The sequence below is a fragment of the Brachyistius frenatus genome, unplaced genomic scaffold (genome assembly GCF_029030835.1).
Source record: "Brachyistius frenatus isolate BFR_SWC_R1_liver_20210118 unplaced genomic scaffold, ASM2903083v1 Contig_1, whole genome shotgun sequence".
In the NCBI taxonomy this organism is placed as follows: domain Eukaryota; kingdom Metazoa; phylum Chordata; class Actinopteri; family Embiotocidae; genus Brachyistius; species Brachyistius frenatus.
The window spans coordinates 5574089-5587514 of NW_027210600.1; the positions used below are offsets into that span (position 1 = coordinate 5574089).

Genomic DNA, 13426 nt, shown 5'->3' on the forward strand with positions numbered 1-13426 from the left:
CACCAACACTTTCACAAACGTTTTGAGTGCGCTCCGCTGACAGCGCCACAGCAGTTGTTCTCATCCCCTCCTCGTCTTTGATCAAGCCATCAAAACCTCGGGAAAAGAAGCCGAGCTTTCCCAAGCAGATCTCCCATATTTCCTCCTCCATTAATCCTCCATACTTCAAACACGGCGGCGTCGAGTGGGGGGGGGGGGGGGGGGTGGGGACACAAACCGCCAGCGACTTCGCTTTATTTCCAGTTGTTATGATAATCGTTTCCTCTTTGGGGTCACCGACTTTACAACGTTTATTGAAACTATCTGAACCGGGTGTTTCATCCCAGAACCAAGATTTCGTTCATTTTATATATATATATATATATATATATATAAAAAAATGGCAACGTGTAAATTATTAACAAAAAAAGATAAGCCTACTGGGAAACACTTTAAAAAAAAAATTTTTTTTTTTTATTACCTCTTAAGTCTTTCAAACAAATATCCGAAAGAGGTTTCACAGAAAGAATATAGGCTATAAAACGTGGCTTTCTGTACTTAACGAAAGGCAAATGCATGGGCAAATGTTGTAAAAAAAAAAAAAAAAAAAACCCGCGGGAGGGGAAAGCACGTGGAGATATTGTGTTCAGTGCGAGTCGAACGTGCCGGTATGTGAGGTCCAGCAGACTCATCCGCGCGCCCAGGTCCAAACTGATCGGCTATTTATTTATTTATTTATTATTATTAAAACATTTTTTTTTTTTACTAAAGCCTGTTTGACGTGACTTATTCTTCACACAGATTTCAGCCTTAAATCAAACTTAATTTGTGCCAAACAAAACCGGAGTTCCAGGTGCTCGTGCTCTTATCCGGCTGTACGTTATTGGAAATACGTTGTTGAGACTTCTATGCGTCTTATTCAAAATAGCTTCACACCACGCTGCGAACGCGGTTGCCGATTTATAATCGTTTACACCTGCGGCAGTTTGTTTTGGACTTTAATAAAGAAAACAACTTTGGCCTTTAACCGCAGATGTGCTTCCTATCGTTTTGCTCCTTCACGGGCAATACAGCTATAATTCTGATTTATTATTTTTGGGACAGTAAAACCTATATAATTATTATCATAGCCTAATTATTTAGCCTATTATTGCTGTTGTAGCTCCAAGGCTAATTATAAACCTAATAATGATATTTCATAACAGTATAGGTCTACTACACAAACAACCTAAATAACAGGCTGTTATTAAAATAGTGATAACAAAAACTAAAAACCTAAGCAGTGTAGCGAAACTGTTACACTTTAAACCTTACACTCAAAAATGTTTGCAAGGTTTTTTTTTTGGAGAGAAAGAAAGAAATACGTATCCATTCACACATTTGAAGTCAACTGAAAGTGACCTAAAAGCAAATGAAATCATTAATTTGCTTTCAGGTCACTTTCAGTTGAGGTCAAATATCGAATAGACTATTAGCCTATATTGCGCACATGTCTACAGCAAACGTAGAAAATATATATATATATATAGGCTATAAATGAATGAGAAACTAAGTTACACCCGGGTTTAAGAAAAGTAGGCCTACGTTAATCAAAACGTTTGAAAACAGAGAAGCGCTACGATGTAAACTTAAAATGACCTGATAAGGTTATTTGGGTGATAATAGATTTAAAATGGTGTTTCGTAATATAAACGTATTTTGTTAGATTGTGTCCTCTGAAAAAAAAAAAAGAAAGACAGATCACGCCTGATTCGGACGAAAAACCCAACTTTTAGACGAGAATGAACGAGTTGTAAAAATGTGCAAAATAAATCAGAGAGGAAAAGGTTTAGAGGTGTGTGATGTGTGTGTGTGTGTGGGGGGGCATGTATGTCGCTATATTAAAGGAGTATATGAGAGAGCGAGAGAGAGAGCGAGAGAGAGAGGGAAGGAGGGAGGGAGAGAGAGAGAGAGATGTGTTAGGGATGGTTTATATAGGAGTGGGTGTGAGCACATCGCAGTTCATTACTGTGGCGGTCTGCGCAGCTTGAAGTTGAAGGCTACTTCAGGGAAAAGCTCAACTGCATTTTGAAAGATAAACAATGTGTTGCCCGAACGCGTGAGCTTCAATAGTCGCCTGTCCCGACGGTCAGACCTGCATAAGCTTAAGCATTAGTGAACAGACCCTGCCAGCGCGGCGAAGACGAGCGCGCAGCGCACAGGGACGCATCATGCACTGTCAAGCCGAGTTGAGGCTCTCCTCCCCCGGGCAGCTGAAGGCTGCCAGGCGGCGCTACAAGACGTTCATGATTGACGAGATCCTCTCCAAGGAGACTTGTGATTACTTTGAGAAACTGTCTCTCTACTCGGTGTGCCCTTCGCTCATTGTGCGACCAAAGCCTCTTCATTCATGTTCGGGTAAGACAACTTTTTTTTTTTTTTTTTTTTTTTGATCAACTAACCTAATTAAGAGACAAACAAAAACTCATTTTTAACACGGGAGCTGTGACAGGACACCCACGCAGCAGCTAGGTATCATTATTGATGCGTTATATTTAAATTTGTAAAATATGGTCAATTTAAATGGTGCATGGATGAGGAAATGTGATTTAAAGTGCAAAAAGGTTTTTTTTTTTTATATATATACAAGACGTAGAATTGGATGTCTGCTCTGAAATGTGTTGGCGGTGAGACTAATGACAAAATTAATGTGGTCCCATTAAATTGTAATTCGTTTTTTGAAATGATCATTCCCGGGCAAACAACTATGCAAATGAAAATATTGATATCGGTACCGATTACATGCACCATTTGCCTAATTTATTATCTCACACTGGTGTTTTTTTTAATTTTTTTAAAATTTTATTTCATTGATTCATTTCTAATTAATCCTAATGAATTTAGAGTTTCTCCTAAAAGCTGCACCAACGACTTCAGCGTCCTCACTCTGTACTTCACATTATAAATCATAGCAGCTACGTGTTTAGCGGGAAATCAAAGACATGCGGTGGAGGCAGTGAGATGCTGAAGGGCTTTTGATGGGGGCAAGATGATAAATGAGTGAACTGCTAAATTGGTGTAGTTGTACATAAAAGCCAAGAAGAGGACAGATACGAAAGATAAGGGGAAATTTCACCCCAGAGGGCCGTGGTTACCGCCTTCACTATTTGCTTTGATTCATTTGAGTATTCTGCTTTGCCAAAGGCCTTCCATAATGAGTTTCTCTGCTGATTGACATTTACAGATGGAGAGGTTGTGTGTTTTTAGTCACAGAAATGGGACCTGGAACCAAAAAAAACGTGGTGTAGTTCGGAGAACCACCCTGTAAAAACACTGATGAAGGATAAATCATACAGTGCACTGATGGATCTTGACTGACTCTGGAGGAAACACAAAGCAAGGACATAACACATTGTAATTAAATCTATAAGTTTTAACACAGATTCTTCTGAAAAGTTTTATATATTTCGTTTCATTTCCTTTCAGCAAGATGATTGATAAAATTAGATAGATAGATAGATAGATAGATAGATAGATAGATAGATAGATAGATAGATAGATAGATAGATAGATAGATAGATAGATAGATAAAATAAAAGCAGTCATTTAGATGTGCCTTGTACTTGTACAGAAAGTTACCAAACTATAATACGACAAAGCTCAGGCGAGACAGCATGTTATCTCACCAAAACAAACCCTCTCAACTCACTCTTGATTGTATATCCAGATGAATCCAAACAACTCAAAGGCGTTTGCACACTCCAGTAACCATTAGGATAATTGCTCCAAAGTCTGAAATAATAGCTGCTGCAATTTGATGATGACAGCGACGAGTGGATAAAAATAGGGGCAGCGATTCCCTCATCCCTCTGATATGGATTGGTGTGTACTGCAGGCCACTAGGACTGGGTTTTGGCACCCTTCTGTTCGGATGGATAGAGTAACCCGCCGTGCATATCAGAACACTGTGCCCGCCACTTATTTGTAGCAGCGGGGGTGTGAGACACAGTATATTCCCCGACATCAATGGCTTTTAGTGCTTGATATAGAAGCTGGCAGGCTTCCGGGTCCTAGGCCAAAGAGAGGTGGCTGGCCCCTGCGTGGCCTACAAACAGTGAAAGTTGACTTCTTCATTCTGCACAGGAAGGGATGTCATTACCTCCTGTTGCCAGCGGAGGCCGCTGAAAGACAGTGATGCCAAAAATGCGGCCTGGAGGAGTTGATAACAAATGTTGGTTTTGTATGTCACTCAAACATAGGAGCTTTATGTTCTGCCTGCTTTTTGTGAATCTAGTTTTCACCCAATCCCTCAGTCAATTTTAAAGTGAAACATAAACCTTATTTTTGTACAGTAAAAGAGACCAATACTCATGGAATTGATTCCCTGTCAGTTGCAGCAGGATCAGAGACAATGAAATCTTACCTGGTGCTGAACGGTGCAGGGCTGGTTCCAATATTTCATCTGGTGTCCCATCTCTCAGCAGGACCCAGGGTAGGGCTTTTAGTGCTGTTTTCTGCAAGAGGTGAGAGAGATTAAGATCAACTGTGGTGTAATCTCACTTGACAGCATAATGAAAAATAACAATAAATAAAAAAACAAAAAAGTAGGAGTGTGTGAAGCCTGAGGGCTTCAGCATACTGGTTTAGTATAGTGGTTGCAGGCTTATAATAGAAATCCAAGTGAGCAAAAAAGGTTTTCATCCCATCTTAAACCCTAATCCGCTGCAGACAATAAGGTATCCCATTAAGCATGAAGCCGGCTTGAGAAGGTTGATTACACCCATGTCAGCACACACAGGCAAGTATACACACATAAAGAGAAAATGCGTGCACTTCTTCCATCTTCAGTTAAGGAACATGTTTGACAGCCTGTCATCTCCCAGCCACTCCTGCACTGCCACCAAATTGATCTGTCTCTAAAAAGGACAAGCAATAAATCAGCTCTAAAAGTAGTTTACGCTACAGGCTCCTTTCTGCTGCCACCTGTATGGATCAGGTTGCAGATTAAATACTCAACATGTTCCATGCAATGCTTTTTCAAAGATGCCCCATGAATAATTCTAATTAAAGCCTTGAGTGGGGACACATAAAGAAGCTGCATGGCCTATTGCACAGACTGATGTGTGCTTTAAGGGCAAGGCAAAAAAAAAAAGAACAAAAAATGTTTGATTAAGCAGCTTTAAAGCTTTTACCAGATAGTTTCCATGCAAATCATTGCAAAAGTTCCCGTGCACTTGTCGTAGCTAAGCAAGGAATCATCCTTTCCAGTACTCCATTGAAAACACGGTGAGGGAAGGACTGCAGATGTTATGATAGGGAGCAGATGGTTGTCGGAAATACTGTTGAGAAGTTGTGGTATTGATGCTATTAGTCATGCAGTTGAACAAATAAAATCTCCTTCATCATTTGATGATAAAACATCTGTTTTTTTTTTTTTAGTAAGACCTATGTCATAATAACTATGTTATCAATAGAGGAAACAGTTGGTATTAAAATGAATGCTTCACAAACTGTTCCTCTTGATCTATTCTCAGCAGGTATGTCTTCTGTAATGGTTACTAGAAGCACTTGGGCCAGTCCCTGCATTCCAACTGCTATTATCAAGAGTATCAGTGTGCTTCTGCATGGGGGTGCGCTGCGCTCTCGCAGCTACTCAAACAGTTTATTTGTAGGTTATTGACAGGACACTGGCACTTGTCAACAGCATGTCAGAGAGATGGCTTCCCTGTCAGTGGAAAGTCACCACGAGGGCTGACATTTCCCTCTTCACTCCCTCTCTCTTTCGTACTGCCTCGGAGGAGGGGGGGGGGGGACTGTCCACAGGCACCTCAAGCTCTTTGTTGACAGGTGATTTCCTCACAGAAGACAAACTAAGGCGTGTTTTCTCCTCAGAAAGACACAAATGTACACTTCACTTTTGTACAATTCCACGAATTACAATTAAATCAATATTTATGTAAAATTTCTCCGACAAAGGAACATCAACTCCCTTGATTCATAAAAAAGATACATACAGATCTCATATACAGACAGACGGAGTGAGAACAATATAGATGGCGATCATACAGCCAGAGAAAAGGGGGTCTTCTTGTCTAGACTTGTTGCAATACCAGCAATCTCACATTGGCGGATTAGCGATGACCTCAGTGCCTTACCATGATGTCATGCCCAAGGCAGTGTCTGGTGTGTACATGTGTGTGCGCAGAGCAACTGTGGCTACCTGTATGTGCACTTGAGCAGCCCTTAACGCTCCTCATGCTTGACTTGCACCTAATAGTGGGGTTTACTTGGATTTTGTGCACAGTTTATATGTGGAGACCTCTGCGATCAAGTCTCACTCTACTGTAATATTAGAAACTGAGGCATTTTCATTTTGATGTACTCACTCCTTTCCCTTCCTCCTCTGTGCTACACATCTTGTCACTGGTCTTCAGGGGGAAAAACTTCTTAAAGGGCTGAAAATAATACAAAAATAATCGAGGAGCAGCGTTAAACAAATGTAAGTCAAGGTCTGACTTTGTGTCTCCTGCAGGCACTTGTGTATGTGTGTGTCTATGTGTCCAAGATTGTCTGTTGGTTGAAGAGGAGATTATGGAGACAGATCCACCACAGATAACCAGGAACACACATGGTGTGTGACAACCTCCTATTTTCTCTGCTCCATTGCAGCCCTTCATCTGCCTCTATATCTTCCTGGTTGATCCATATAATCCCCCTTGGGATCCCTGCACTGCTCCTTATCAGCCCATGCATTGCAGTCTGCTTCTAAATTTCGGTTTAGGGACCGGTTTTATATTTGAAGCCGTGAGGATTTTTCTGGCAGATACTATATTCACTTTGGTTAACCCGCCGCATCCTCTCTGCCAACCTCCAGGTCTCCATCCCTCCCGCCTCGGCTCCAGACAAGTGCTACTTTTTATTGATTCTGGCGTCTGCTGCTTCTGTCTGCTCTGATAAAGAGCAAAAACTGTGTGTGTATGTGTGTTTGTACAGAGCTGAGTGCAAGAGTGAGAGAGAATGAAAGAGAGGAAAAAAAGTTTATAGTTGAACGGTGTTAGATTTTATTACAGCTCATTCTGGGTGTGCGTGTGTGTGTGTGTGTGAGTGAGTGTGTGTGTGTGTACATAGTGCTGTCAGGCTCTGTGTGTGCATGCAGTGGTTTTGTGTTGGGAAGCCAGTTAGTGCAAAACGACCTCGGAAAAATAATCATTCATTTGAAGGGTTCAGAGGATCAGTGTAAAACACAGCCTGCGTCATTGGGATCGCAGCCCTCTACATGGAGGAGGTCAAAACCAAAACACTTTTCACAGCAAATACAGGTCAATTAAAAATGAACCTGTCTAAGCAATTACAGCCGATCGATACTGGTACAACCAGGTTGACTTAGGAGTTCCTAAGAGCTCACTAAAACGTGCAGAAGGATATCTGATCTAATCACTGGACTTTAATGCATTTGTCTATGTTTCTGCGACCTGACGCGTTGTCTGTGCTCCTGCAGGCTCCTCGTCACTTCGTGCCTACCCGCTCCTCTCAGTGATCACGCGGCAGCCGCCCAACCTGCCCCCCCACCTCCAGCAGCCGTCCTCCCCGGGCACAGTCCACTCGCACCTGCCCCTGCTCTCCCCACAGCACCCGCGCGGCTCCGAGCCCTCGCTCAGCCAGACGCCCCTGAGCATCAGCAGCGAGTCGGAAACCGAGCGCAGCACGCCGCGCCTGAAGAAGCCGCGCCGGAGCCGCACGATCTTCACCGAGCTGCAGCTGATGGGCCTGGAGAAGAAGTTCCAGAAGCAGAAGTACTTGTCCACCCCCGATAGGTCAGTGTAGTTCAGACACTCACATCTGATTGATTAGATTCAGGTACATTAAAGTTTAGAGATGTGACGATATTCTCATCTCTCGATTCAATACTATCGCGATATTTGGGCGCCGATTCAATTATGTATTGTGATTTTGAAGTATTCTACAAGTACAGATTATTAAGCTTTTATTAAACTGTTGGTTTTTTTTTAAACGCTAGACCTTGGGGAAAAAGATCATTCTTGTAGAGACAATGTTGTCATGCCACAGATAACAATGCACATCACATGTCGGTCTTTGAGTTTTATTTTAGTAGCATCATTGCTATAAACCCCTTTACTCTGTCTGAAAGCAAAGCTAGTCCAAAAAAAAAAAATCTATCATTAGGAATACCAACTAAGAAGTCAATAGGCCATGCACCAATGGAGAAATGTTTTAAATGAAGTACTGTTACAAGGAAGTAAATTGACATTTGCACATAGAGGAAAGTACATTAACACACACGCACACACACACACACACACACACACACACACACACACACACACACACACACACACACACACACACACACACACACACACACACACACACACACACACACACACACACACACACTGGGAGCTTAAACAACGCACCACATAAAAGGACAAATGAAAAGTAGTAAATCATGAATGCTTATAGCTACCAAAAACATTCTTTGTGACCAAGTCGTGTTCAAGGTAAATCAAACGGATGCCCCAGCTACCAGTCATATTAGGTGTCACTCGACCATAACATTTTGACAACCTGCATATCTGGCATAGAGCACATTTTGAAAGCACGCACACACAAGCGCCTTCTCAAAGCCACAGATGCAATTATCAAGCAGCGGTTAACCTAACATCATAACTTTTGATTTGATCCTGTGGGGAATGTCTCATGTAATGTGAATTTGTCTAAGCCAGAGCATTACCTCAGCATTCTAGTCGAGACACGAGTAACGTTTTAACCCCGAGCTCTCGAACAGCAAAAAATAAAAACCAACAAAGAAACACTGCCTTATTCAGGAAAACAGGGACATAGGCCAACACAAGCAAACATAAATGTACTACAATGATTTACTGCCAATCATTTCACACATGTGCAGGTGTATATAAAGTACATTTAGCATTCTACAATGAGATGAAGTAATCTATATGTTAATATCTGTGTCTTAAATTCCATTCTGTGGGTCATTTTTGGGACCTGCCATGAGGTTAGAGCATATTTTCCAGTTTTATTGGAGCCCTCACTTTTATATTTGGCCTGTGGGTTACTTTTCCATTATAACCCAGAATAGTATTGAACCATAAATGTTGTAAAAAGCTGTCCTTCACATGTGCAGGAGGAGAGATTACATTTTTGGCTCTATCTCTGTAGATCCAGAGAGGAGATCAGCGGTGCATGAAAACGTAAATAACTGGCTTTAAGAACAATCATGTGATTACACATGCAAATAGCTACTCTTTCCAGACAGATGTTTCAAACCTTGTATCCTCTTTGCAATGTTGCTGCTTACCACAGCCAATCTGACAAGACATTGGCATATTTGGAGTAAACCAGATTTATTTGCCATTCCATTCACATCCGTGGGGAAAACTCCCACGATGCATTATTAAATATATCACATCTTGGAGCCTGGAGCCACTGGAAAGACGCCATGCCTCGTCTTAAAGCAGAAGCCCCGAGGCACAAGCACAACTCAGTGATCAAATCCAACCACCCGTATGAATAGCTGTGCCAAAATACTGTGTGTCCTGTCAAAATATCCAATCCTGACACTGTTGAAAATTAATTAAACACCCAGCAGGTGGGAAAACATCAACAGAGAAAATCCCCTTTTAAAAGCCCACATCAAAGGTATGGCGTGCTCCCCACTTTGGTTTGTTATGATCCAAAGATAACTTAACTTTTCTCTTCCCTTTTCTTGGCGTGGAACCTCTGCGGTCTCGAACTGAGACTATGTGTGGGGGCGGGTGGCATCACAACTAAATGTATCCCTGAAAATAGACCTAATTATTTATATCATAGAGCAATAATGATTTTATGCAGCTCCAGTTATAATAATTAGAGCCCTAATAATCATGACTGTCATCATCCTCATCAACATTATTAAAAGGTATTCAGTTACATCCAAGACTCCCCTATGAAAAGTGTGAGAGTGCAACAAAATGGTGGCCTTGCAGTGGCCTGGAGGGAGTAACTCAAACACCGTCTGCTGTAAGTGTACGTCTTCTCTCCACTGAGAGCTAATGACCAGAAATAATTGGGGTGTTTTCTTTTTCTGCAATTACTTTTTCTTTTTGCCTCCAGTTGTTGCCCGACTGTAGGCTGGTGCTTGATAGTGAAGTTTGATAGACAGCTTGATTGCCTGGATGTCTGGTGCTTTACGAAGCACGTTCATGCACCAAGCACTCACGCACGGCTCTTTATGTAACGTGGAAGGTTATGCAGACGGCTCCATGAGTCTGCAGGGACTTTCTGTTGTTCTGCTTTTTAGATTTTGCTCACCCGTTTTCTCTATCTCGGCTTCCACTTTCACCATCAAATGAAAGTCGGTTGCTTTCCCAGGGGGGGCTGTGGACATGAAACACCCTTCATCTGACTGTTAAAGACCTTGAGACGAGCAGGGAAGAGGAAATCTCAACAATAAGCGCTCCTTTCCTTTACAAGTGGATGCCTTGTTCACTTTATCTGTCCCTTCCTGAGGTTTCGCATTACCCACCAACCAATAGCCCTATTAGTCATGGATCACCACATGTGGTGGATGCATTCAGACTTTTCTCCAACAGCCCCAATCATCCAGCTACAAGCGCTCTGATTGGATTACTGGCCTCAGTACAGATGTTTCAAACACTGCTTCCTTAGCTGCAGGTGTACAGTGTCAGACTCGAGCTGCTAGCAAATCATCTTTGATCTGAGATCCAAAGACGGAGTTCAGAGTTTGAGTGTGATCTTATACTGTACTTACGTTGGCAGTGCCGGCAACCTTTAGGCATAAAACTGCCTCGTGTAACAAAGGTAAAGGCCAAAAGATTTGGATCATTTCTATATTTTCCTGTTGCCAAAGAAAACTGATGTTTAAAGCACATAAATTAACATGACCTCAGTTTGTATAAAGCATGTTAAAGTATCCAACTAATCTGCAGTTAATTTCATTTGTGATTCTGCAGGTTAGACCTGGCGCAGTCCCTGGGCCTTACACAGCTTCAGGTGAAGACATGGTACCAAAACAGGCGTATGAAGTGGAAGAAAATGGTAAGTGCTAGAGTTACACTAAAGCCTGGCATGTCTGGGACTAATGGGCAACATAAAAGAACATTTCCGCCTTCTTTCTGCTGAACTTCTCTTACTTTTTTATATGAGGTTTGCAGTCAAAATTTAACAAACTCCTTTAACTGGTCAACTTGACTTGTTCGCTCAGCACTGTCGTTAGTGGTATTAATGGGCCCGAAATAATGTGAAAATACCTGCAGCTTCTAAAGGTGTGTTATCGGAGCAGTGCCGTTAGATGCTAAGAGCAGATATTAACCTGGACAGTGACCTGAAGTGGCATAAAATCCCCGAAGTAGCTGTCGACAGGAAATAATTTTAAACAGCCTGTAAGAAACATCTGAGCTAAAATATGGCAACAAATGCCCCCCCCAAAAAAAACAAATCCAGTAAATTGGCAAACATTATGAAACAGTGAACAGATAATTCATTTTGTTAAAGTTTGTCAGTAAATTTGAGTTACTCCAAACTCATTCAGATCAAAACATTACATTTTCATGTCAAATGAGTGTTTTCTTATGCTGTGGAGAAATAACTTTTTGAGAATTCTTACTTCCAAAAGTATGGCTTGAATTTCATTGTTGTATGTTGGTCCCTATAACAAGGAGAGCAGCAAATTGTACGTAGCAGTCTGGCAGGAAGAGAATGTGTGGAAAGGCAGCGTGCGGTTTGACTGATGATGACGGCAGTGAGAGCAAACACTTCAGTAGAGGGGTCAACAACTCGGAGAACAAAAAGAGCTGAAATCATTAAAGATAAATGAGAGCACAAGGGGCAGCCAGCAGCAATATGTCTTCTCTTAATTACTATAATAGCAAGCATTGCCTTTGACTTCTGCTGCCATTTATTACCCGAGCAGTCCACTAAGACTGTCTGTGCTTTATTCTAGGTGCTCAAAGGAGGTCATGAGGCCCCGACTAAGCCCAAGGGAAGACCCAAGAAGAACTCCATCCCCACCACGGAGGAAATAGAGGCCGAAGAGCAGAGGATGAAGATGGAGGAAGAGGAGAGGATGAGGAGGGCGGCCGAGGAAGCAGGGCTGGCTCACGGGGGAGAGTCGTCTCAGCTGGAACCTCAAGATCCCAGCTCGGAAACTCACGATGCCAACGGGGCGATGGAGAGATCTGAGCGGGAGCAGCCACTCCTTATGTCAGAAACTCATGCAGTCAGCTAAGCAAGAACAAACCCAACCAAAGACTAATGCAAACCTGAAAACAAATAGTGCCTCAGGATCACTGTAAAAAGCCTGTGTGGTGTTTAGAGCCATTTGCTTTAGAGATTTGACTGGACACACGCTGGTGGCATCCAGTGTAGCCTTGTATTTTTTTTGCGTACTGGAAAATGCACGGTACAAAGAGCTAAAGTCCATACACACTGAATGCACTGGTCATCGTATAGGGAGTGTAAATCTGTCCAAACAGGTCAGTTGAGCCTTAATAACAACATAGTGACATGTATCACAGCATCACGTCATTGTGCTTATAAACCGTGGGAGATCACTCTCACACACACACACACACACACACACACACACACACACACACACACACACACACACACACACACACACACACACACACACACACACACACACACACCTCAGTTCTCACAGCTGCCAAAATATCAAACCTTGCCTTACTATAGTGTATCGATATATCGTTGTATTATAAATCACTTTGCTGCCAAAAACTGTTCTATGAAATGGCGAAAGTGCCTTGTTGGTCTCAGAGGAAAGATTTTAACATCTTGATAAAATCACAGCCAAATGCAGTACTATATTTTTTACAATCATTTCGGAGGGAAAGTGCAGAGGACAGATTTGTAAAGTTTAGAAACTTCTATGTTTAGAAATGATTTGCCCAGGAAAGCTTACTTTTTTTTTTTGTATTTCTTTCAAAGCGGAAAATCAATATTTCTGCCAAGCCATACACTGTAACATACTGTAGAAATATGTATAAAGTATAAAATATATGGTCTTTTGGAGATATAAATATATATATACACACATATACATATACACGTGTGCGTGTGTGTGTGTGTATATATATATATATATGCGTGTGTGTGTATATATATATATATACACACACACACGCATATATATATATACACACACACACACACATGCATATTGCATATACACACATATATATGTGTAAAACAGTATTTTTAACTGCTGTTTCAAATTGGATTAAAATAGTTAATAATGTTTCAGCCATCCCTGATCTTTCTTCTTCTTACATGTGAGTCAGGATGACTTTCAGCCACGAGGGCACTAAGACTCTTAAGCTGTCGAGATTCACAGAGGGAAATAAATCACAGCCTGTGCAAGAGATACACGGCAAATGCTCAACATTTAAAATTTCCAAAGACGTCT

At 41.7% G+C, this 13426-nt stretch overlaps 1 protein-coding gene across 1 annotated transcript; it reads left to right on the plus strand.

The window, feature by feature from the left end:
• The first annotated feature begins 1370 nt into the window (after window positions 1-1370).
• barx2 (BARX homeobox 2) lies at window positions 1371-13027 on the plus strand. Its single transcript, XM_069691207.1, has 4 exons — window positions 1371-2376; window positions 7457-7772; window positions 10950-11034; window positions 11939-13027. Exons 1-4 carry the CDS (start codon window positions 2190-2192, stop codon window positions 12221-12223), a joined length of 873 nt encoding a protein of 290 aa, XP_069547308.1. The 5' UTR covers window positions 1371-2189; the 3' UTR covers window positions 12224-13027.
• The last annotated feature ends 399 nt before the right edge of the window (window positions 13028-13426 follow it).

Bases quoted from the DNA above. Each gene is read 5' to 3' on its own strand.
- barx2 (XM_069691207.1), top strand. From the start codon at position 2,190: ATGCACTGTCAAGCCGAGTTGAGGCTCTCCTCCCCCGGGCAGCTGAAG. The intron at 2,377-7,456 runs GTAAGACAACTT...GTGCTCCTGCAG, and splicing joins GCCTCTTCATTCATGTTCGG to GCTCCTCGTCACTTCGTGCC. The intron at 11,035-11,938 runs GTAAGTGCTAGA...GCTTTATTCTAG, and splicing joins GTATGAAGTGGAAGAAAATG to GTGCTCAAAGGAGGTCATGA.